A 26577-nucleotide genomic window follows, 5' to 3' on the forward strand; every position below is an offset into this window, starting at 1 on the left:
ATAGCTTGTTTTAGAGATTTTAATTTTGGGAAATTTTTTATTTACAGGAGTTTCAAATTTTTCTATTTGTTTTTCTTCTTGCGAATTTATACCATTGTTCTTATACTTAAATATTTTTGTTTCCCTGAATTCACATTCTTATTTTATTGTTCTTTTAAAATTTGTATACAGATATTTAGAATTCCATTTCTCTTAAAATTATACAAACATTTGAATAATCAGTTATTTGCACCCATATTTATGAATTTCTAACATGGTATTTTTATTATTTATTTTGATGTGGAATTTAAAATATTTTATTAATTCTTTTAGATTTTTATATATTTTGACCATATTCTTCCTTTTCCCTCAATTACTACTAGATCTACCCAGATCTCCTTATCTACTAAACTTCGTGTCATATATTGTTTTTCTTTAAACTTATCCAATTCAATATGTGATCCCCAGATATTCATATGTGGCTAATCCCTGGAATGTGACACTCTAAAAGAACATTTACTTTCCAATTTACTGTCCTTTTCATAGCATCTAACAGTTGCCAATAGCTCCTAAACTAAGGATGGTACTTTGCCTATCTTTCCTGTTCATGCTGGGATTTTGTCTGGCTTGAGCTTGCATAGGTCTAAGGCATGCTATCATAATCACTATGACTTCATATATGCAACCTGTTGTGTCTTTTTTCCTGTTGTCATCCACCATATCAGGGTTTTACTATCTTCTTTTCCTTCCACAATGATTGTTGAGCCTGGGCAGAGAGTGTGTGATAGAGATATTCCATTTAGGGCTGAGGACTCTGCAGTCTCTTATTCTCCACACATCGACCAGTTATGGTTGTCTTTGTGTTAACTGCCATCTATTCAGAGAGAAGCTTTTCTAATGGGTTAGACAGTTACACTTAATTATAGGTCTGCTTAAATTTGGAGGAGTCAGTTTAATAGTGTATTTAGCAGAATAATATTAGTAGCAGCCTAATCTGAGTGCCTACCAACTGATAAATAGATAATGAAAATATGATACATTCACATAATGGAATATTATTCAGCTGTTAAGAGAAAGGAAGTATGAAATTCATAGGTAAATGGAGCTAGAAATAATCATCCTGAATAAGGTAAACCATATCCAGAAAGACAACTATAATATGCTTTCTTCCATATGTGGCTTTTAGCTTTGAATGTTTCGATATGTGTGTTTCATTTGGAATACATATAGGGGTCAGGAATCTAGTAAGGGGCCATGAGTTGGAGGGAGATAATGTGAGTCATTGTGAGTAGAGGTGAATATGGTGCTTGATCCAGTCATTGCTTAATAAATTATTTGCTGTTAACTATTTTTTCAGACTTGAAAAACATCTTTTGCCAAGACCATGATTGATTTTGCCCTGTTTTGCTCAGCTTTCTTCTTCAGAAGCAACTGTTAGATATCTGATTAAACCACTGTACTTTTTTTTTTGCTTAAAATATGAAAACAAACTTTATATAGAAGCTGTTTTTTCCTTATGATTTAAAAAAGTTTAAATTCATTCACTCGTTTTTGAGACCAGGTCTAAGATGGCCTTTAACTGATCTTCCTGCCTCACTCAGACTTACAAATGCTGGAATTGATGGTGTGTACTACTACTCCTACAAGAACTTGTGTATGTGCACGTGTATGCATACTATGTGAGTGTGGAGGCCAGAGAACCTTAGATATCATTCTTCAGGTACTAGATATACCCTTGCCAGACGACTGGTATTTCACCACTTGTCTGGCTCTGAAATATGACTAGTTTGGAACTAACCAAGTAGGATAGCATGGCTAACAAGCAATTATCAGGGTACTACCTATTTTTTCCTTACCAGCACTGGGATAACAAATATGATACCTGCTGTTTTATGTAGTTTATGGGGATACAACTCAGGTCCTTAAGTTTTTTTTAATTAATTTATTTATTTTATTGAATACTTTATTTATTTACATTTCAAATGTTATCTTCTTTCCTGGTTTCTCCTCCACAACCCTCTCTTCCCCTCCCCCTCCCACTGCTTCTATGAAGATGTTCCCCAGCCACCCACTCACTCCCACCTTACTGCCCTGGCATTTCCCTATACCTATGGTATATTCCCATATACCTATGGTCCTATGGGGCATTGAGCCTTTATAGGACCAAGGGCCTCTCCCCCATCGATGCCTGACAAGGCCATCCTCTGCTACATATGCAGATGGAGCCATGCAAACCTCCTCAGCTTCTTCACTCCTTTTCCTAACTCCCCCACTGGGGACCCTGTGCTCAGTGCAATGGTTGGCTACTAGCATCCACATCTGTATTTATCATGCTCTAGCAGCGCCTCTCAGGGGTCCTTGCCTAACCTCTGGATATGGTCTCTACAGGTTCTCTTTCCTCTTTATTGGGTGATTCAGCTAATCTCATCCTCACTGGGTCCTGGGAACCGTTTTTTAACTGGCTTCTGGGATTTTCTGGTGGCTACACCCATCCAACATTGTTACACACCTCTGTTCAATTTCTTGAACCTCTGTATTACATCCCCTTCTTCTCCCATACCTGATCCTGTCCCTCCTTTTCTTCCTCCCTCTCCTCTCTTCCTCCCAAGTCCCTCCCACCCTTTACCTGTGAATATTTTATTCCCCCTTCCAAGAAGGACTGAAACATCCACACTTCGGTCTTCTTTTTGAGCTTCATATGGTCTGTGAGTTGTATCATGGTTATTCCAAGCTTTTTGCCTAATATCCACTTAACAGTGAGTACATACCATATGTGTTCTTCTGTGATTGGGTTACCTCACTCAGGATGGTATTTTCTGGGACCATCCATTTGCCTAAGAATTTCATGAATTCATTGTTTTTAATAGCTGAGTAGTACTCCATTGTGTAAATGTGTCACATTTTCTGTATCCATTCCTCTGTTGAGGAACATCTAGGTTCTTAACAGCTTCTGGCTATTATTATAAATAAGGCTGCTATGAACATAGTAGAGCATTGTGTCCTTGTTATATGTTGGAGCATCTTTTGTGTATATACCCAGGAGTGGTATAGCTGGGTTCTAAGGTAGTATTATGTCCAATTTTCTGAGGAACCACCAGACTGATTTCCAGAGAGGTTGTACCAGCTTGCCATCCTAGCAACAATGGAGGAGTGTTTATTTTCTCCATATCCTCTCCAGCATTTGCTGTTCCCTGAGTTTTTGATATTAGCCATTCTGACTGGTACGAGGTGGAATCTCAGGGTGGTTTTGATTTGCATTTCCCTGATTTTTTTTTTTTACATTTTTTTCTTTCTTTTTCTTTCTTTTTTTCTCCCCCTTCCCTCCCTCTGTTCTCCCGCCCATCTCTTCCCACTTCCCTGTTCTGGTTTTGTCTTATACTGCTACACTGGGTCTTTCCAGAACTTGGGGCCACTCCTCCGTTCTTCTTGTACCTCATTTGAAGTGTGGATTATGTTTTGCATATTCCAGTTTTCCACGATAATATTCACTTATTAGTGAGTGCATACCATGATTGATCTTTTGAGACTGGGTTATTTCACTTAGTATGTTGTTCTCCAGCTCCATCCATTTGCCTAAGAATTTCATGAATTCATTGTTTCTAATGGCTGAATAGTACTCCATTGTGTAGATATACCACATTTTTTGCATCCATTCTTCTGTTGAGGGATGCCTGTGTTCTTTCCAGCTTCTGGCTATTATAAATAGGGCTGCTATGAACATAGTGGAACATATATCCTTATTACATGCTGGGGAATCCTCTGGGTATATGCCCAGGAATGGTATAGCAGGATCTTTTGGAAGTGACATGCCCAGTTTTCTGAGGGACTGCCAGACTGATTTCCAGAGTGGTTGTACTAATTTGCAACCCCACCAGCAGTGGAGGAGTGTTCCTCTTTCTCCACATCCTCGCCAACATCTGCTGTCTCCTGAGTTTTTAATCTTAGCCATTCTGACTGGTATAAGGTGAAATCTCAGGGTTGTTTTGATTTGCATTTCCTGATGACTAGTGAAGTTGAGCATTTTTAAAGATGTTTCTCCACCATCCGAAGTTCTTCAGGTGAGAATTCTTTGTTTAACTCTGTACCCCATTTTTTAATAGGGTTATTTGGTTTTCTGGGGTCTAACTTCTTGAGTTCTTTGTATATATTGGATATTAGCCCTCTATCTGATGTAGGGTTGGTGAAGATCTTTTCCCAATTTGTTGGTTGCCGATTTGTAAGGATGTTGAACAATTCTTTGGGTGTTTCTCAGCCATCCGGTATTCCTCTTCTTCATAAAAATCTTGGAAAGATCAGCAATTCAAGGCCCATACCTAAACATAGTAAAAGCAATATACAGAAAACCAGTAGCCAACATCAAACTAAATGGAGAGAAACTTGAAGCAATCCCACTAGAATAAATCAGTGACTAGACAAGGCTGTCCACTCTCTCCCTACCTGTTCAATATAGTACTTGAAGTCCTAACCAGACCAATTAGACGACACAAGGAGGTCAAAGGGATTCAAATTGGAAAGAAAGAAGTCAAAGTATAACTATTTGCAGATGATATAGTATACTTAAGTGACCCCAAAAATTCCACCAGAGAACTCCTAAACCTGATAAACAACTTCAGCAACATGGCTGGATATAAAATTAACTCAGACAAATCAGTAGCCATTTTATACTTAAAGGATAAAGAGACTGAGAAAGAAATTAGGGAAATGATACCCTTCATAATAGTCATAAATAATATAAAATACCTTGATGTGACTCTAACCAAGCAAGTGAAAGATCTTATCTCTGAAGAAAGAAATTGAAGATCTCAGAAGATGAAAAGATCTCCCATGCTCATGGATTGGTAGTATTAATAGAGTAAAAATGGCCATCTTGCCTAAAGCAATCTACAGATTGAATGCAATCCCCATCAAAAAATTCCAACTCAATTCTTCATAGAGTTAGGAAAGACAATTTCCAAATTTATCTGGAATAACAAAAAACCCAGGATAGCGAAAACTATTCTCAACAGTAAAAGAACTTCTGGCAGAGTCCTCGTTCTTAATAGCTGAATAGTGTTCCATTGTGTAAATGAACCACATTTTCTGTATCCATTCTTCTCTTGTGGGACATCTTGGTTGTTTCTAGCTTCTTGCTCTCACAAACAAGGCCGCTATGAACATAGTGGAGCATGTTGCCCCTGGGGCATGGTGGGGCATCTTTTGGGTATATTCCAAAACATGATACTGCTGGGTCTTTAGGTATTTCCAATTTTCTGAGGAACCTCCAGATTGATATCTAGAGGGGTTGTATCAGTTTGCAGTCCCACCAGCAATGGAGGAGTATTCCTTTCTCCATATCCTTGCCAACATGTGTTGTCATCTGAGGTTTTGATCTTAGCCATTCTGGTGTAGAGTGGAATCTCAGGGTCATTTTGATTTGCATTTCTCTGATCACTAAAGACTTTAAACCTTTGTTTAGGCATTTCTCATCCATTTGAGATTCCTCTGTTGTGAATTCTTCATTTAGTTTTATACCCCATTTTTTGATTGGGTTTTTTGATTTTCTTTTTTGGTGATTAGCTTCTTGAGTTCTATATATGTTTTGCATATTAGCCCTCTATCTGATGTGGGGTTAGTGAAGATTTTTTCCCAATCTGTAAGTTGCCGATTTGTCTTATTGACTATGTTCTTTGCCTTAGAGAAGCTTTCCAGTTTCATGAGCTCCCACTTAATCAATTTTTAGAGCATAAGACATTGGAGTTCTGTTTAGGAAATTTCCCCTTGTGCCAGTGAGTTCAAGGCTCTTTCCTGCTTTCTCTTCTATTAGGTTCACTGTATCTGGTTTTATGTTGAGGTCCTTGATCCACTTGGACTTGAGCTTTCTGCAAGGTGACAAATATGGCTCTATTTTCATTTTTCTACATACAGACAGTAAGTTAGATCAGCATCATTTATTGAAGATGCTTTCTTTTTCATTGTATATTTTTGGGTTTTTTGTTAAAGATCAAATGTGTGTGAATATATGGTTTTATTTCTGGGTCTTCAATTCTATACCATTGATCAAAGTGTCTGTCTCTGTACCAATATCATTCAGTTTTTATCACTATTGCTCTGTAGTAGAGCTTGAGGTCAGGCTCTACTTTCCCCTAGCCAGGTTTTTTTTTTTTTTTGCCTTCTGGATGAAATTGAGAGTTGATTTTCCCATATATTTGAAGAATTGTGTTGGGATTTTGATGGGGATTTCATTGAATCTGTAGGTTGCTTTAGGCAAGATGGCCATTTTTACTATATAAATTCTGCCAATCCGTGAGCATAGGAGATCTCTCCATTTTTTGAGATCTTCGATTTCTTTCTTAACAGAATTGAAGGTCTTGTCATACAGATCTTTTACTTGTTTGGTTAGAGTTACTCAAAGATATTTTATTTATGTCTATTATGAAGGGAGTTGTTTCCCTAATTTCTTTTCAGCATGTTTATCATTTGTATAAAGGAAGGCTATTTGTTTATTTAAGTTAATTTTATATCCAACCACTTTGTTGAAGTTTTTTTTTTTTTTTTTTCAGCTGGAAAAGTTCTCTGGTAGAATTTTTGGTTCATTTGTATATACTGTTATATCATCTGCAAATAGTGATCCCTTTATATCTTTTTTGCCAAATTGTTTCCACTTGATCTATTTTTGTTGGCTTATTGTTTTAGCTTGTATTTTGAGTACTATATTGAATAGATATTGGGAGAGTGGGCATCCTTGTCTTGTTCTAGATTTTAGTGGGATTGCTTCAAGTATCTCTTCATTTAATTTGATACTGCTTGTTGGCCTGCAGTAAATCACATTTATTATGTTTAGATATGGGCCTTGAATTCCTGATTTATCCAATACTTTTACCATGAAGGGATATTATATTTTCTCAAATGCTTTTTCTGCAGCTAATGATGATCACGTGATTTCTTTCTTTGAGTTTTTTTTTTTTTTTTTTTTTTTTTTGGGTTTTTGTTTTTTATTTGTCAGTTTTTTTTAAATTTTCTATATTCTTTGTTTACATTCCAAATGATTTCCCCTTTCCCGGTTCCCCCGTCCCCATAAGTCCCATAAGCCCTCTTCCCTCCACCCGTTCCTCAATCAACCCCCTCCCACTTCTCCTAATAATCCCCTACATTGCTGCATCAAGCCTTTTCAGGACCAGGGCCCTCTCCTTCCTTCCTTCCTTCTTGGGAATCATTTGATATGTGAATTGTGTCTTATTCAGAGCTTCTGGGCTAATATCCACTTATCAGTGACTGCATTCCATGTGTATTCTTTTGTGATTGGGTTACCTCACTTAGGATGATATTTTCTAGTTCCAACCATTTGCCTAAGAATTTCATGAATTCATTGTTTTTAATTGCTGAGTAGTATTCCATTGTGTAGATATACTACATTCTCTGTACCCATTCCTCCATTAATGGACATCTGGGTTCTTTCCAGCTTCTGGCTATTATAAATAAGGCTGCTATGAACATAGTGGAGCATGTGTCCTTATTACATGTAAGAGAATCATCTGGGTATATGCCCAGGAGTGGTATAGCTGGGTCCTCAGGTAGTACTACGTCTAATTTCTGAGGAACCACCAAACTGATTTCCAGAGTGGTTGTACCAGCTTGCAACCCCACCAGCAGTGGAGGAGGGTTCCTCTTTTTCTACATCCTTGCCAACACTTGCTGTCTTCTGAGTTTTTAATCTTAGCCATTCTGACTGGTGTGAGGTGAAATCTCAGGGTTGTTTTGATTTGTATTTTCCTAATGACTAATAATGATGTTGAACATTTCTTAAGGTGCTTCTCAGCCATTTGAAATTCTTCAGGTGAAAATTCTTTGGCTAACTCTGTACCTCATTTTTTAATAGGGTTATTTAGTTCTTTGGAGTCTAACTTCTTGAGTTCTTTGTATATATTGGATATTAGCCCTCTGTCGGATGTACAATTGGTGAAGATCTTTTCCCAATTGATTGGTTGCTATTTTGTCCTTTTGACAGTGTCCTTTGCCTTACAGAAACTTTGTACTTTTATGAGGTCCCATTTGTCTATTCTTGATCTTAGAGTATAAGCTATTGGTGTTCTGTTAAGGAAATTTTCTCCTGTACCCACATGCTCAAGGCTCTTCCCTAGTTTCCTTAATCCACTTGGAGTTGAGCTTAGTACATGGAGATAAGAATATATTGATTTGCATTCTTCTGCATGCTGACCTCCAGTTGAACCAGCACCATTTGTTGAAAAGGCTATCTTTTTTCCCACTGGATAGTTGTAGCTCCTTTGTCAAAGATTAAGTGAACATAGGTGTGTGGGTTCAATTCTGGGTCTTCAATTCTATCGTTGATCTACCTGCCTGTCACTATACCAATACCATGCAGTTTTTAACACTATTGCTCTGTAGTACTGCTTAAGGTATGGGATACTGATTCCCTCAGAAGTTCTTTTACTTTTGAGAATAGTTTTTGCCTATCCTGGGTTTTTTTTTGTTATTCCAGATGAATTTGAGAATTGCTCTTTCTAACTCTATGTAGAACTGAGTTGGGATTTTGATGGGGATTGTATTGAATCTGTATATTGCTTTTGGCAGGATGGCCATTTTTACTTTATTAATCCTTACAATCCACGAGCATGGGAGATTTTTCCTTTTTCTGAGGTCTTCTTTGATTCCTTCTTCAGAGACTAGAAGTTCTTGTCATACAGATCTTTCACTTGTTTGGTTAGAGTCACACCAAGATACTTTATATTGTTCGTGGCTATTGTGAAGGGTGTCATTTCCCTAATTTCTATCTCAGCCTGCTTATCCTTTAAGTATAGGAAGGCTACTGATTTGCTTGAGTTGATTTTATAACCAGCTACTTTGCTGAAGTTGTTTTTCAGCTGTAGGAGTTCTCTGGTGGAGGTTTTTGGGTCACTTAAGTATACTATCATATCATTTGCAAGTAGTGATAGTTTGACTTCTTCCTTTCCAATTTGTATCCCTTTGACTTCCTTATGTTGTCTAATTGCTCTAGCTAGGACTTCAAGAACTATATTGAAAAGATATGGAGAGGGGGGCAGCCTTGTCTAGTCCCTGATTTTAGTGGGATTGCTTCAAGTTTCTCTCCATTTAGTTTGATGTTAGCTACTGGTTTGCTCTATATTGCTTTTACTATGTTTAGTTATGGGCCTTGAATTCCTATTCTTTCCAAGGCTTTTAGCATGAAAGGATGCTGAATTTTGTCAAATGCCTTTTCAGCATCTAATGAAATGATCATGTGGTTTTTTTCTTTGAGTTTGTTTATGTAGTGAATAGCATTGATGGATTTCCATATATTGAACCATCCCTGCATCCCTGGGATCAAGCCTACTTGATCATGGCGGATGATCATTTTGATGTGATCTTGGATTTGGTTGGCAAGAGTTTTATTGAGTATTTTTGAAATGATATTCATAAAGGAAACTGTCCTGAAGTTCTCTTTCTTTGTTGGATCTTTGTGAGGTTTTGGTATCAGTGTAATTGAGGCTTCGTAGAACGAGTTGGGTAGTGTTCCTTCTGTTTCTATTTTGTGGAATAGTTTGAAGAGTATTGGTATTAAGTCTTCTGGTCCTGCGGGTTTTTTTGTTTGTTTGTTTGTTTGTTTTTGGAAGGTCTTCTATGACCCCTTCTATTTCTTAGGGGTTATGGGACTGTTTAGATGATCTATTTGATCCTGATTTAATTTTGGTATTTGGTATCTATCTAAGCAATTGTTCATTTCCTCCGGATTCTCCAGTTGTGTTGAGTACAGTCTTTTGTAGTAAGATCTGATAATTTTTTGAATTTTCTCAGTTTCTATTGTTCTATCTCCCTTTTCATTCTAATTTTGTTAATTTGGATACTGTCTCTGTGCCCTTTGGTTGGTCTGGCTAAGGGTTTATCTGTCTTGCTGATTATTTTCAAAGAACCAGCTCCTGGATTCGTTGATTCTTTGTATGGTTCTCTTTGTTTCTCCTTGATTGATTTCAGCCCTGAGTTTGATTTCCTGTCTTCTCCTCCTCCTGGGTGAATTAGCTTCTTTTTGTTCTAGGGCTTTCAGTTGTGACGTTAAGTTAAGCTGCTAGTGTATGCTCTCTCCATTTTCTTTTTGGAGGCACTCAGGGCTATGAGTTTTTCCTCTTAGCACTGCTTTTATTGTGTCCCATAGATTTGGGTATGTTGTGCCTTAATTTTCATTAAATTCTAAAAAGTCTTTGATTTCTTTATTTCTTCCTTGACCAAGGTATCATTGAGTAAAGTATTGTTCAGTTTCCATGTGTAAGTGGACTTTCTGTTGTTTTTGTTGCTATTGAAGACCACTTTTACTCCATAGTGATCTGATAGGAGGCATGGGATTATTTCGATCTTCTTATATTTGTTGAGGTCTGTCTTGTGACCAATTATATGGTCGATTTGGGAGAAGGTACCATGAGGTGCTGAGAAAAAGGTATATTCTTTTGCTTTGGGATGAAATGTTCTCTATATATCTGTTAAATCTAATTGGTCCAAAGCTTCAAATAGTTTCACTGTGTCCCTGTAGGTGGCTTTATGTTCTTGTGGTTCTCTATTTTTGGTTTTGTTGTGAGATGATTAATATATTGTCTTTTCTTTGGTGTAGATACCTTCCTTGTTTTCCTTCTAGAATCCTCTGTAGAGCTGGATTGGTAGACAGATACTGTCTGAATTTGGTTTTGTCCTGGAATATTTTGTTTTCTCCATCTATGGTAATTGACAGTTTTGTAGCCTGAGTTGACATTTGTGTTCTCTTAGAGTCTGCATGACCTCTGACCAGTATCTTCTGTGTTTTAGTGTCTCTTGAGAAGTCTGGTATAATTTTGATAGGTCTCCCTTTGTATGTTACTTGGCCCTTTTTTCCCTTGAAGATTTTAATAGTCTTTCTTTGTTTGGTGTGTTTAGTGTTTTAATTATTATGTGATGAGAGGATTTTCTCTTCAGGCCCATTTTATTTGGTGTTCTATAGGCTCCTTGTACCTTTATGGCCATCTCTTTCTTTTGGTTAGGGAAATTTTCTTTTATAATTTTTGTTGAAGACATTTTTGGGTCCTTTGAGCTTGGAATCTTTGTTCTTCTCTATTCCAATTATTCTTAGATTTGACCTTTTCATTGTGTCCTGAATTTCCTGGATGTTTTGGGTTAGGAGTTTTTTATGTTTTGAAATTTCTTTGACAGTTACGTCAATCTCTTCTATAGTATCTTGTACACCTGAGATTCTGTCTTCTATCTCTTGTATTCTGTTGGTGATACATCTGTAATGTATTACCTGATCTCTTTCCTAGGTTTTCCATTTCCAGGTTTGCCTCTATTTGTATTTTCTTTGTTTCTACTTCCACTTTTAGGTCTTGGATTGCTTTATCCAATTCCTTCACCTGTTTAAAATTTTTAAGAAAAATCCAATCCTGGATTCAATTTTTGAAAGATCAAATCACTGATTACATTACTAGTGTAATAGTGATACAAAGGAAAACACGTAGAAAAATATCTTCAAGTGTCCACTGAGAAAATCACCAATATTTTCATCTGTAATATACAATGATTTTATGAAAGTATTAAAATTAATATGTGAATATAATATAAAATTTCAAAGGACAAAGGAGCACATGGATCAAGAACACTACCTTTCATTTGCCTTTTGCCTTTTTGCTGTCTAAACAGTTTCCCTTACCCAGAACATCACTACTCTTATGTTTCTGGGGATTCTCTGAACATGTAAAATGATGTATGTACATGTAAATATAATTTATTCATATACAGTTTTATATATGCACTAGAATAACTAAGAAAAGAAAAATGAAATATTTCTATAGTTTTTAAAACTAGGAAAATGATGACAAGGAGAATTTAAAGATAAATCTGTAATCTGTATAGTAACTTAAATGTAGGAATAGAAAGCACCTATTAATAGTCATGCATAAAAAGTTACTAGTCAAAGTGAGTACTCAAACGTAAAAAATTTATAAACAATCATTAAAAGAGTCCTAGGAGACAAAGTGAATGTATGGTGGATTCTGATGCTATTCTTTTGCATTTCCTTTTAGGGATGAACTGGAATCAGTAAGAAAAGAGTTCATACAGCAAGGAGATGAAGTTAAATGTAAACTGGACAAGAGTGAAGAAAATGTATGTTATATTTAACAATAGATTAGATTTAAAATTTTAAATTATAAAAGCAATACAGACAATAAAATGACATGTACTATTGTATAAATAACTAGTGATCTAGGTACTAAACCATTAACATTTAAAATATGGGTTAAAAGGTGCTAGAGAGATGACTTAGCCATTAAAAGCACTTGCTGCTTTTGTCAAGGACCCCCAGGTTCAGTTCTCATCACCCACATGATTTCTAACTCTCTGAAACTCTAGTTCTGTGAGATACAATACTATCTTCTGGATTCTGCAGACACTGAATACATGTGGAATATATACAGATAAGCAAAATACTTAAAATCCTTAAATGATAGGGGGCTAAGTTGGGTTGTTTTGCTTATGATTTATATTTTTAAGAAGTAGTCATATTTCAAACATATTTGAAAGATGTTCATTTAAGTTTTTTTCTATTTTATGTGTATGGGTTTTCTGACTGAATGAATGTCTGTGCACCTTGTGAATGCTTGGTGCCCATGGAGGCCAGAGATCCCCTGGAACTCAAGTTATAGATGGTTATGAGATACTAGTATTTACTGGGAAATGAACCCAGATTCTCTGGAAGAACAGCTAGGACTTAGCTACTAAGCCATATCTCTTGCTGTTCAGAACTTAATTTTGACTTATATTTCTAGGTTAAATTAAAGGTTCATGCTGTGTAGTAAAAATACTTACAAAATTCCAGCGTGGGGTTTCTTCCCACCTTTGACCACTTATGTTCCCAGATGAAAGACACACACAGCTTTATATTTTAAAATATTCCTTAGGCAGCACAATAACTGGGCAACTGCCTGCCTACTCACCATGCTGTTAGAATCCACTTCCCTATGATAACTTCTAGTCCCTACTTATTAATTTCTGTGTTCCATGTTGGCTGGTTCCATGTTAACTCCAATTGGCCAGCCCCTACGGCCATGTCTTTTATGGCTCAGCTATCCCATTGTGGCTCTCCTTCTCATTCCATGTTTTCCCTCTTCCATGGCGGCCCCTTTCTCCTCTTTCTCTTCTCCTCCTCCTGGTCCCAAGCCTGAGAAAACCTAAAACCTAACTATATCTCTTCTTCCCAGCTATTGGCTGCTGGCATTTGTATTTACAATCAAGAATTAATTGGGGTTGGGTTCCTCAGAGTCTTATGTGAGCAGTTTTGTCTTTGGGGCAGTTTTGGGAGACCCAAATTAACATTAATACAAACAGCTTCAGGTCAACTCACTACAAAGCTGTGATAATATTTAATATATTAAAAAGTGTGTATTGTTCCTTGAATATGGGTTCAGTAAATTGAGGTAAAATATCACAAAACAATGAGAATATAAAGTATGTCACATGATTATACAGTATAGTGTCTTATTGCTCAAAACTTACTAAGTTTGGGTATACTTTTTACAAGAAGGACTATCAATTAATTGGCTTAAGGTAACAGAAATTAGTAGAAGGTAGAATTTAACATGTAGAAGAATATTACAAAATTTTAAAAAGCCATAAATTATTTGAGAAATCACTGAACATATGAAAATCTATGAAGATTTTAAACAATTAATATTTATTATGGCTGGAATTTTGATGGCAATTGTGTTGAATCTGTGGATTGCTTTTGGTAGGATGATCCTTTTTATTATGCTAATTCTACAAACCTATGAGCATGGAAGATCTATCAATTATCTGAGTTCTTCAATTTCTTTCCTGAGAGACTTGAAGTTCTTTTCATTTTTTATTATTATCTGTAATCTCTTTTTTTACAGTCTAGTCATTATCCCCCTCCTGTTCTGCCCTCCAACAGTTCCTCATCCCATTTTTCCTCCCCCATCTCCAAGAGAATATTCCTGCAAACGCCTCATACCCCTCCAGGCCTCCCTACACCCTGGGGCCTCAAATCTCTCAAAGGTTAGGTGGGTTTTCTCTCATTGAGGCTAGACCAGGCAGTTGTCTGCTGTATATGTGTTGGGGACCTCAGACCAGTTAGTGTAGACTAGCTATATGTGTCTCCATGTCTGGGAGATTTCAGGGGTTTTGTTTGTTGAGATTGCTGGTCTTCCTATGGGGTTGCCCTCCTCTTCAACTTCTTCCAGCCTTTCCCTAATTCAATCACAGGGGATCCTGACTTCAGACCATTAATTGGGTACAAGTATCGGATTCTGTCATCTGCTTGTTGGGCCTCTCAGAGGGCAGTCATGCTAGGCTCCTATTTTTAAGTACATTATCGCATCAGTAATAGTGACAGGCCTTGAAATGGATCCCAATTTAGGCTAATCACTGGACCTCCTTTCAGATTCCTAGCACCTACATAAAAGGTGAACATAAGAGTACAAAGTCTTAAATCCTAGCTCTGGGAATGTAGAGACAGGTTTATCTCTGGAGTTCATTTGTTAGCCAGCTTAAATAAATTGATAAGCCTCAAGCTCAGTGAGAGACCAGAACTCACATGTATAGCACACAAGTATGTATAACACACAAACATGAGGGAGAGGGGGTGGGATGGGGAGGGGAACATAAAGAATTTAGAGTAAATTTGTAATAATGTTTATTAGTATAGAAAATAATAGTAATAAGAGGACTGGAGAGATGGCTTAAGCATTTAAGAGCAAGTAATGCTTTGTACAGAATACCTTTGTTTTGTAGCACTCATATTGTTTGGAAAGTCACAGCTGCCTGTAACTCTAGCAGCAGGGATCTGAAATCTTCCTCTGAACTCCATGGGTACCTGCATTTATGTGTCCAGGCCCACACAAACACACACATACACATAATTCAAAGTAATAACAAAAATATTTTTAAAAAGAAAATATTTGTAGTTAGGCATGAAATTAAATATATGATGTATATTGGTTTATTTCTGTTTTCTGCAGTTGGATTTCACTTTGCTAATTAAAAGTTTCCAGATAAATGATGAAATTATAAATAATTTTAGATAGTTTCCTTGGTGATTTATTGAATTACACTCCTTTTTTCCCCCAGTCCATTACCTTACTTTAGGTTGTTATTTTGCACATACTTTACCTATCTGAGCTCCACTTTCTTCATGTCTTCAAATAGAAGTAATAATACCTATCCTTTATATTTTACTGAGTTGTAAGTTTTATATAAATGCTTTTATTAGATGCATTTAAGACACAAGGATTTATTATATGCTGGGTGGCATAAACCTTTAATCCCAGCACTCAGGTGGCAAAAGCAGGGAGCTCTCCATGAGTTCGAGGCCAGCCTTGTCTATGTATGATCCAGGACAGCCAGAGATACACAGAGAAACCCTTTCTCATAAAACAAAACAAAATAGTATATATAGCATGTATATGTATAGCTTATGCATATATATTGTGAAATATTAAGGTAGTTAACACATCACATAAAGGTATATTCTTTTTTAAAAGGACAATGAAACAAACTGGATGAGCTGATATTTTGTAAATATGTAAAACTATGTAATTTCATTCTAAAATACATAATAAAATGTAATTCTATTTAGTATTTTAAATATGATTTCAAATAATTTTTTTAGGCTCGAAGCATTGAATGCGAAGTTTTAAAGAAAGAAAAGCAGATGAAGATATTAGAAAATAAGGTATTATCAATTTAAAATTTTGGGGATTAAGAATTTTATCAAAATATATGAGAGGATTTCGAAGGACCAGTCTTTCTATTATTCTCCTTTAGAAGGCTTTGAGGAATAATAAAATGTCTTGTTTTTTGTTTTAAATATTTTTATTATTTATTTTTATTTTATGTGCATTGGTTTTTTGTTTGTATGAGTGTGTCAGTTCCTTAGGACCTGGAGTTTGAGAGAATTGTGAGCTGTTCTGTGGGTGCTGGGAATTGAGTCCTCTGAAAGAGCAGCCAGCCCTCTCAACTGCCACACCAATCTCTCAAACTGAATACAGTGTTTTTTATTGATATTTCTTGGGAAAGACTCTGGATTCACCTATTTTTAATAGACCTTTAAAGAGAAAAATTTATTCAACTCTATTTTAGTGTTTTCTAAAATTGTATACTCATAAGTAGCTACATCCATCGTGAATAGTGTTAAAATAACAAGATGCTTCTAGAAGTCATTCAGCTATTTTTGCTCATTTCTGAAATTGAGCTACAGAAAAAAGTTTTACCCTCTTTATATGAAGTGGTTTTTATTTATCTGGGTTTTCCTTTCTCTGATCTCACTAAATAACTTGCCATACAATGAATCTTCATACAATGAATAATCCTCTGGAAAATGTAATTCACTGTCTGAATCTTTACCTTTAATGAACAATACTCATTCTTATTTTCAACTGAAGGAAAAAATTACTTCAGCTTGTAAATAAAATAGTTGTAGACTTATTAGAGAGCTCATCATGAGGATCTAAGTAGCATTTCTGCCAAAATAAAATGCTTAATTTTTTAATAAATAAAAATTTCGTGTAAAGATAGTTTTACCTGTTGTCATGGTTTTTGTTATTTTCATTTATTTATCGAGACAGTCTTTCAGTATTACCTTGACTGTCCTAGAATAGTGGACCAGGATGGCCTTGAACTTATAGAGATGGACTTGACTCTGCCTCCTTAGTGCTAGTATTAAGGATAATATGTTACCAAGCCTGGTACCAATGTATCAGATCAATGTGAAAAATCAGAGAAATGCTTTACATTTTTCATGAAGCTATTTTTTCTTAATTTTCTTTTGAAATTATTCTCAGTCTTCAGCTTTGGACATGTAAAATTTTAGATAAACTACTTGTAGCCAGAAACAGTGGTACATCCCTGTAATCCCAGTTTATAGGAGGCTAGGATAGGAAGACCATGGTTTGGAGTAAGTTTGGATACATAGTGAGACACTAATTTAAAGAGTAATCACTTGTAAACATAATGAAATAAAATTCACTTATATTCAGAATATTAGCTGACCATGGCCATGTATGCATATTACAAGAAAAATATTTGACAATATTTGGTGCTAATGAAGGAGACTAAATTTTTGTATGTGTGTGTGAGAATTCTTTTACTCTAATGGGTATTAGAACAATTTTAGGGCTTCTTAGAAATCTGTGCTGATTTTATGGTACTTAAGATATTCCATGGACTAATACACTTCTTTTAAAAGAATGGAATAGAGTTTATTTAGGGTATGGGGGAGTTGAAGGGAGTAGAGACAGAGAAAGGCAGAGAGAGGTGGGGAGGGGCTGGCCATGAACACATGGAGAGATAGGGGCGAGTGGAATGGGGTAGAAGGGACAGAGAGGAAAGAGAATAAGAGGGCAAGCGAATAAGAGAGTAAGAAAGCTGAACTAATACAGTTTAATTCAGTTTTGCATGTACTCAAATAACCACACCAAGTAACTTATTAAAAAATGGCTTAGTTAGTATATCAGGAAGAGGAATTGGAATTCTGCAGAGGTAGCATATCATATTATGCTTCTCTTCCAACTTTAATAACATTAGAATCTCAAAAATGAGAATGAGAGAAGTAATGAAGAAGACAGTATTTTTATTCTTACCATTACTGATGCTTTTTTCAGTCCTTCCAGTATTATGATCCAGTCTTCTGTATAGGCTTGACCAAGAAGCATATTTTATTTAAAATAGTTTATATTTATTAAATAGATTAAGAAATGTCATGTTTATATACTCATGTTTATTAAAAAATCCATATTTTTACATTGACAGAATGACTTGAAATCGCAAATGAGCCTTATGTTACTTCATACAATATTTTATTTCAAATTGTTTTGATTAGAATATTGAGTAAAATTGTTTAATTTTTGAAATAATTTTACAGTGTAATAATTTAAAGAAACAAGTTGAAAATAAAAGCAAGAATATTGAAGAGCTTCAACAGGAGGTAAGTTTTCTTAATATGTTCTCAAAATTATCCCAATATTTTCACTACAATTTTAGAGAGTAATGCATACATTTGCAGTGATTTATGTGTAAGTCATTGGCATTGTAAATCTTAATAAGCTTTGTGATTATTAATTATAATTAACTTTCCATAGAATAAAACCTTGAAAAAAAAGAGTTCGGCAGAAAACAAACAACTGAATGCATATGAGATAAAGGTATTTGACATTTTTATTTTTGTTTTCTTAAATACTAGTAGATACATGATACTTTAGAAATACTATACTACTTATTTATAATTTAATGTTTATCTTTCAATACTATTATATTTTTGTATTGGAGAGATTAATAAGTCTTATAGATGTGGCAGAATGTTTATTCTGATTTGGCTTGGTCAGAACCATGTGAACAACTTAAATATATATTTTCATGCTCTATGTATATGTGTGTGTGTGTATATATATATATATATATGTGTGTGTGTGTGTGTTTTAATTTTTAACTTATATATTGTAAAGCAATTAAGCATGGAATCTATATATTTTCTTATTTAAAAACTTCATTCATATAATATTTTTTGATCATGTTTATCTCCTCCCCAAGTTGCTTCAAGCTCATACCCACTTCCCTATTCACCCAAATTTGTTCTTTTTTTCTCTTTAAAAAAATACAAAAACAGAAAAAGAAGCACATACAAACCCTACAAAAACTGAAATCAAAATATATAAGCAAAAGACAAGATGCCAAATGCCCAAAGCAAAATGTGATAAAAGGCTTATTAAAATATTATTGAGTTTGTTTTATTTTGGCCAGCTACTCATTGGAATGGGGCTTGCTCTGGAGTATGTTAATATGCCTAGTGAGAGAGACTCCATTGGAGAAAGTTTTGATTTTTTTCTTTTGTCAGTGAGTATCAATTGCAAATAACTTCTTGGTTGAGGATGGAAACCTGTGTCTACTTCTCTACCTCTCAGAGCTGATGCCTGTCTGGTTTGAACCTGTGTAGACCTTGTGTCTGCTACCACACTCTCTGTGAGTTCATATTTTCATCATTCCTGTTGTGACTGGAAGACACTGTTTCCTTAGAATCATCCATCACTTCTGACTTTTACAATCTTTCTGCCTCCCTTTGATCATAGATCCCTGAGCCTTATGGGGGAGAGCTTTGATGAAAACATTTAAGATCAGTGCTCCAAAGTCTCTCACTCTGCGTTTTCATAGTTGTGGGTTTCCATGTTAGTTCTCATCCATTGCAAGAAGAAGCTTCTCTGATGAGGGCTGAGTGACGCATTGTTCTACAAGTTTAGCAGAATGTCACTAGGAGTCATTTATTGCTTTTTTTTTCTTTAGCAGAATAGTAAGGTTTTCTCCTAGACCTATGTTTCAGGTTCTTAGTTATTTTAGCAGAGGCAGGTATGGATTTTAGCTCCCGGAGTGGACCTAAATCCAATCAGAAATTGGTTGGTTACTTCCATAACATTTGTGCCACGGCTGGCACCAGTATATCTTACAGGCAGGTTGCTATAAAATATGGTTATTTTGTTGCACAAAGGGTAGAGAGCCATCAACTCTTTAGAGAATAAAGCCCTACAGTATAAGCCTATGATGTTAAGAGCCAAATTTTGTATTCTTTTTCTTTAGGCAATGATTGATACTTTTTAGGTATTTAATAAATATTTTTTAATCTTTAGTGGATAGTAGTTGTCATGTCAACATATTAAAAATTAATACTTTGTTGAAAATAAAGTATTTTATAGTATCTTGAAGTAACACTTGAAACAAATGTAAAAATTGTAATAAAAAGGCAAATAAGAATTATAAACTTCTGAAAATTATATAGAAAAGTAGTCAGTAGATACATTTTATAATTATGTACCTGAATTCCTGAGACAAAAATTACAAAAAATATTCATAGCAGTATTATTTATAGAAACACCAAATTGTAGAGTATACAGATAACCATTAGTAGTATAAAATTCGTTTTAGAAATTACCCTAAAATAACCTAAAAGTTGGACTTTGACCTGAAAAGTAGAATATATTATGAAACAAAAATTCATGTGGTCTTGATCATACATTTTTAAAATGAATAAAATGTTAGTAAAATTAAAGCTGTATAGGTAGAAATTTCAAGGATCACAGAAAATTTTTTGAAAAGAGAATAGTACCTTATAGGCTTATAGAATAGCACCAAAGTGTTTCAAAATTTGTAATTAGAATCTCTGAGGAAGAGAGGAGAAAAAAAGGCACAAAAGGAAATTATTTGTTGGGGGACTTATTAAATTTTTCTAGTTTTATTTTAAAATTTATATTGACAATTTTGAACATGTTTATAATACATTCTAGTTCCATTCATTCCTCACTTCTTGTCTTATTCTCATTCTATCAATTAGCCCTGCTTCCACCTAGTAACCATATTCTTTTCTTTTTATTTGGTTCTTGCTTTGTGACCAAATGGATTTAACCAGGGTGTATGTGTATGAGTAGGAAGATGTCCATGGGGACATGAGTAACTTGCCAGTGGCCACATTACAAAGTTTTTGGATTTTGATTAAACAAAAAACCTGAAAAACATAAATTTGGGTACCAGCAAGCTCAAAACAAGGTAAATAGAGTGAAAACTGCATAAAGTTTTATTAGTCAAAGTGCTAAACCAAGGAAAGACAGGAGCTAGAATCACACTGAAAAATGTCAGACTGTAGGACTGTGGTACAAATGATGATAGCAGATCTTATATAAGACCCAAGGATACAACACAACAAAGGCATGACATATATAAAATGCTGAAGGAAATAAGCTAACACTATAGGCCTTTTTATACAGAAAAATTAATGCTAAAATCTATGCTACCATAAGTATTGAAAGAACTCTTGAGGCTGAAAAAAAATTACATTAAATAAAAAATTAGATTACTGAAAATGAAAAGCACCAGAAATGGTAAATATTAAATATACAAAAATATGACATTATATATTTTAACTCCCTCTATTTTTAAAGGGATATACATATTGCTGCTTAAAAATGTTCAGAATTAGGCATTGTGGAGTTTATAAGTGCCACAGAAGTTTATATAGTACCTAAGGCTCAGGGAACATTGTGGAAAAGGAGACAGAAAGACTGTAAGAACTAAAGGATCCAGGAATTTGCTGTGAGATCACATCTCCTAGTAACATCAGAAGCTACATCCATAAGATTTCACTGACATGATTACCCAGATGTGAGCTGAACAAAGATGATACAAATGGATGCGCCAACTTGGATAGGGAAAAACCCATGAGTCCTCTACTCCTACACAAAGAATTCTAGGCAACTAAGGAAAGCTGGGGGTGGAAGTAGTTTTCTCCATAGAAGAATATACCATTTGGTTGTTCGTTACCAAATGGGGTCAGCACTGAAAATATACATACAGTGAACATTATATGAACTGAACAGGTTATATTTAGGTATATATGCATATGCATATACACACATGTATGGATGCAATGACATGGAAAAACAGACCATGAATTTGAGGAGAGCAGGAAGAGGTACATGGGAGGGCTTGGAAGGAGGAAAGGGAAGGGAGGAATGTTGCAGTTATAATCTTAAAACATTTAAAACTTAGATATTGTAGAGTTTATAAGTTCATAATGTCTATTTAGCACAAAGGATAGGGATGAAAATATAACTTTTCCTTATATATGTGCTTAAAATATATTTTGCTTATATATGCTTACATATTTTGCTTCATTTATATGAAGTAGTACATAATTAATTTCTGTGTGAATGTATGTGCATATACATGGATGTATGCATTTATGGAGGCCAGAAGATAACTTCGGTGTTTTATAAACATGACTTATGTACCTTCAGATAAGGTATAGTCTACATTTGTTATGTGAAATAGTTAATTAACAAGATTGTTAATCATGTCTTTAAATTTGTATATCCTTTTGATTCTGTATGTTAAAAATATTTCACATGATTATGGATTTCTCTTTTTTGGTAATTCAACTTTATTGTCAAGTCACATTATTGTGTGATTTTTATGTTTTTACTTTTTCTCTTTTTGTGGTTATTAATAATATTATATGAGATGGAACTTGTTATGAATATTTGGTATATATCTTATATACTTATATATGGTATATTTATTTAATGTTATCTTCTTTATGGCTAATAATATAATTGCTTTAGAACACAATTTTCTAGTGACCTTTTTCATACATTTGTTTGATACTATGAACTCTTGATGAGTATGTGAAAAAGGCAGAAGTCATACTCTGCTGTTAGCGATTCATTTATTTTTAAAGTTTTCAAATCTCTCTCTGTGTGTGTGTGTGTGTGTGTGTGTGAGAGAGAGAGAGAGAGAAAGAGAGAGAGAGAGAGAGAGAGAGAGAGAGAGAGAGAGAGAGAGAGAGGAGAGATGGGGTGGTTTAATGTGCATAGCATAGCACACATGTCAAGGTCGGAGAACAATTTTGAAGAGTTGGTTCTCTACTTTCACTTTATGTGGGTTCTGGGGATTAAACTCAAGTTCCTATGCTTGCACAGTAAGTACCTTTGCCTACCTAGCCCTACAGAGAATTCTAGACAGAAAACAGGGAGGGTACCTACACCAAAGAAAAGACAAGATATTAATCATCTTACAACAAAGCCAAAAGGAGAGAACCATAAGCACATAAAGCCACCTACAAAAACAAACATATCAGGAACCAACAGTCATCTGTCTTTAATATCTCTCAATATTAATGGACTCAACTCACCGATAAAGAGACATAAACTAACAGACTGGAATGCATTTTTGGTTATGAGCTTCTTTCTGAGTGGGTTAGCCATAATAAATGTTCTTCTACTAGCCTTGTTTCCTGCATCTGCTGTTGCTACTCTGCTTTGATCACAAGGGACATGGTGGGCCATTTTATTTCCATGTGCCTTGGTATTTGTAAGTTTATGTATATAGTATGCCTACATGTTTCACTTTGAAGGAAAAGCTGAAATCTATTCAAAGTTGTATTTAAAGTTTAATTCAATCTGACAGAATTTGCTAGGGCATATCAGTGGGGGCTTGTACATATTTTTATGGAACATTACTTACAATTTTTAAGAAAAATGCTTTGAAATAAAACATGTGGTTGTTTATATTATATTGATTGGCAAGACTAAATTCATATTTTAAGAGTCAAGTTAGACTTTGAAAATTAAAAAACATCTCTATATGAAAAATGTAAGAAAATTATTCAATCATAATATTCAAGAATCTTAGGGTTTATAAAACTACAGGTGAATATGGACTATTTTCAAGTATTCTGGAATTTACTAAAATTGATGTTACTTTCTTTACTTATAGGTCAGTAAATTAGAGTTGGAATTAGAAAGTACCAAGCAAAAATTTGAAGAAATGACTAACAACTACCAGAAAGAAATGGAGAACAAAAAGATATCAGAAGAAAAGCTTTTGGGAGAGGTAGGAAAGGCTAAATATGTCAAGAAATTACTCTGCTAAATGTTTGTTGATTAGCTTTAACAGTTAGTACTTTTGATGGGGGTGTGGGTTGGTGCATGCCTTTAGCCCTAGCACTGAGGAGGCAGATGCAGGTGGATCTCTGTTAGTTTGAGGCCAGCCAGGTCTACAGAGTGAGCTTTAGGGACAGCAAGGGCTACACAGAAAAAACTTGTCTCCAAGAATAAAAGAAAGTACTGTTAACTTTTAAATTGTAATTTAACAAGTTCTAATAGATTTATAATAAGAAAAACTATCAGATATAGAATATATTGTTCTAAATATTTAAATATTGAGTATCATGTAATTAAAAATTTTGTCAAATATTTATCAAAGTATCTATAATACATTTTACTTTTTAAAACATCCTAAAAAAGAAATCAAACAAGTGGCTCCTATTTTGCTTCATTTCTAATTTTCTGCTATTTTAGTTTTATATTTTACTTAAGTTCAATATATGATTCTTAAATGGAAAAGTTGAATTTTTAAAATGTGGTACAAGGTTCAGCACCAATAAATTAAAAGAAGTACTTTACAAAATTTTTTTTTAGGTTGAGAAAGCCAAAGCATCAGTTGATGAAGCGGTAAAGTTACAGAAAGAAATTGATTTACGATGCCAACATAAAATAGCTGAAATGGTAGCACTTATGGAAAAACATAAGGTAACAATATAATAAAATTAGTAATTAGAGTATATTTCTATTAAAATGAACTTAAGGCAGTCTTCTGATTTATCAAAGAAGCATTTTCTATATAACAGTAACTAATTATAGTTTGAATATTATTGATCCCCTGTTTCTCTAAGTTCAGGTCTTAATCACTTAAAGTTGAGCTGAGGTGCTACTTTCTCTAGTAAATATCTTGTTATCATTTATAGTAAAGAGAAGTATTCATGTTTTCTGAATTCTTCTAGTAGTTTCATATCATCTTTTATTAACTACATTCCCAGGATATTTCTCATGAATATTTCTATTTGCTAAATGTGTCTAACATTTACAAGCTGAACAAATTTTATCAAGGGAATAAATAAATGAAAAACTTATGACTGTGAGCCTAGCTTTTAATGGCTGACCCTTCCCCAGTCTGTGGAAAGACTTAATATTTGTTGTGATTCTTCTTTTAGGAAAGATTAATTTTCCTTCAGATTTGGACAGGAAGTAGGATACCCTCACTTAATAATTTTTAGAAATTGTTTCCAGAATCTAACATTATTATGAGGTAATATATTCACAGGAATTTGAATGCAGACTTTAAGTAATATTATAAACTAATAGATTGAAATTTGGTATCTTTCAGTCTAGTGCAGTTTATAGTCCATAATGAAAATTTGTTTTGCCTTTGTCCCAGAAGAACCTCTTCAAACTGATAAACAAGTCCTTTTGACCTGATTTGAATAGTCTTTGATTTTTTTTTTTTTTTGTCATGACAAAAAATTTTAAGGCTTGTATTGTGTTTCTGGTCTTAGATTTAGAGTAAATAACTTTTTGTAGCCCAGGTTGGCATTAACCTTATGATAATCAGGTCCCAGCCTCCCAAGTTGTAGGTTTATGGATTTGGTGAACTTACCCAACTTAGCTATACTTCTTAAATGGTGAAATTTAGTGTTTTCAATTAAAATAACTATTATTGTGTTAGACTATGTCCTAAGCTTGTTTATATTTCACTGTTTACGTTGTTAGAATATATTTATAGTGGCACTTTTTTTCTGTTATAGTGTACCAGTCTTATAAAAGATAAAATATTCCATTTTAATATGACTAAAATACCTTTTTTTTTTGTTTGATACAGCACCAATATGATAAGATTGTTGAAGAAAGAGACTCAGAATTAGGACTTTATAAAAACAGAGAACAAGAACAGTCATCAGCAAAGGTTGCTTTGGTAAGATAGAGAACAAATATCAATAAAGGCCAACTCTTCAAATGCCAGGATTGAGGAAATAGAATAACACTAAGTAGAGCCATTGTATTTGATCTGTAGAATCTGAAAGGATTTTTAGCTATTTTCTAGTTGAATGCTTTTCCAATTTATTTTACATTGTAGCCTAAAGTGTCTTTTCAACAGAGGTGTTAAAAAGTCAGTTAAACTGACTGATGTTTAGGAGAGGAGATTGCAGTAGAATTAGAGAATATAAGTATCTGTATGTTTCCATAGACTATTTTAGTTCTTAGAGAAAACTATGAAAATCTTGAAACTTATTTACATTAAGTTAGGTTATGTTCTATGTATTTTCTGAGTTAATTCTTTCTATAGCTGAATTTATTTGGAACACTAGATCACAGTCACTGATTTTAGAAAATGTAGAAGCACTTATGCACTTTATCTTTATTTTTCTTTAGGAGACTGAATTATCTAATATCAGAAATGAACTTGTATCCCTTAAGAAGCAACTTGAAGTAGAAAAAGAAGAAAAAGTAAGTTTTGTGGCATTACATATAAGATAACTAGGATTTTGGTATGGTTCAACTTGAGTCTTATTGATGTTATTAAATATTTTGACAAATTTTGGTAATAGTAAGAAAATATAGCTTTTCTCTGGTTGTTTCTACAAGTATTTTATATATTTCATTTAAAAATATATATACTTTCAAAAATAGAAATGCTTTTAGATATACAGTATTTGAGAAATATCTCAAGGGTTGGACAGATGACTCTCAAGAGCATGTACTTGCTTGCAGAGGATCCAAATGCAGTTCCCAGCACCTACTTCAGGCAGCTCATAGCTGCTTTATAATTCCAGATCCAGGAGGAAATCAAATACCTCTAGCCTCTTGTGGGCACCTGCACTCGAGTGCACATACCCAATTCAGATAGGCACACAAATTTAAAAATAAAGTCTTAAAAAGGAAACACTGTCTCAGAGTAAATGCTTATATATTTAATATGAGTTTTCAAAAAGCTATTCATAGTTATAGAAAAAATTCTTACATCCTTATGGTATTATGTGGTTTTTGCAAGGTGCTGTGACTACCAAATCTCCTTTAAGTTTTTTGTATAGCATATATGCTGAGTATAACTAGCTTAATAATTATTAAACAGCGTATGCAATATTTACTATGTTCTTTTTTGTAATGATTAGGTTATATATATATATATATATATATATTCAAGGTTACATAAGAAAATAGAATAGCTAGAATTAGTTCTATTTTCTATAATTTTAAAACCTGT

General features: G+C 34.2%; 1 protein-coding gene across 3 annotated transcripts in view; it reads left to right on the plus strand.

The window, feature by feature from the left end:
* Positions 1–26577, plus strand: part of Sycp1 (synaptonemal complex protein 1) — a 113925-nt gene that overhangs the window by 64385 nt on the left and 22963 nt on the right. The window contains exons 20-27 of one of the 3 annotated variants that reach the window (XM_052178551.1): positions 12012–12093; positions 15614–15676; positions 17864–17926; positions 18081–18143; positions 23254–23370; positions 23958–24068; positions 25195–25287; positions 25746–25820. In XM_052178551.1, coding sequence (XP_052034511.1) covers positions 12012–12093; positions 15614–15676; positions 17864–17926; positions 18081–18143; positions 23254–23370; positions 23958–24068; positions 25195–25287; positions 25746–25820 — 667 coding nt within the window. The remainder of the gene's footprint in view (positions 1–12011; positions 12094–15613; positions 15677–17863; positions 17927–18080; positions 18144–23253; positions 23371–23957; positions 24069–25194; positions 25288–25745; positions 25821–26577) is intronic. The other 2 variants (XM_052178552.1, XM_052178553.1) reach the window with 2 other exon arrangements.

Source organism: Apodemus sylvaticus, chromosome 4 (assembly GCF_947179515.1).
Source record: "Apodemus sylvaticus chromosome 4, mApoSyl1.1, whole genome shotgun sequence".
NCBI lineage: Eukaryota > Metazoa > Chordata > Mammalia > Rodentia > Muridae > Apodemus > Apodemus sylvaticus.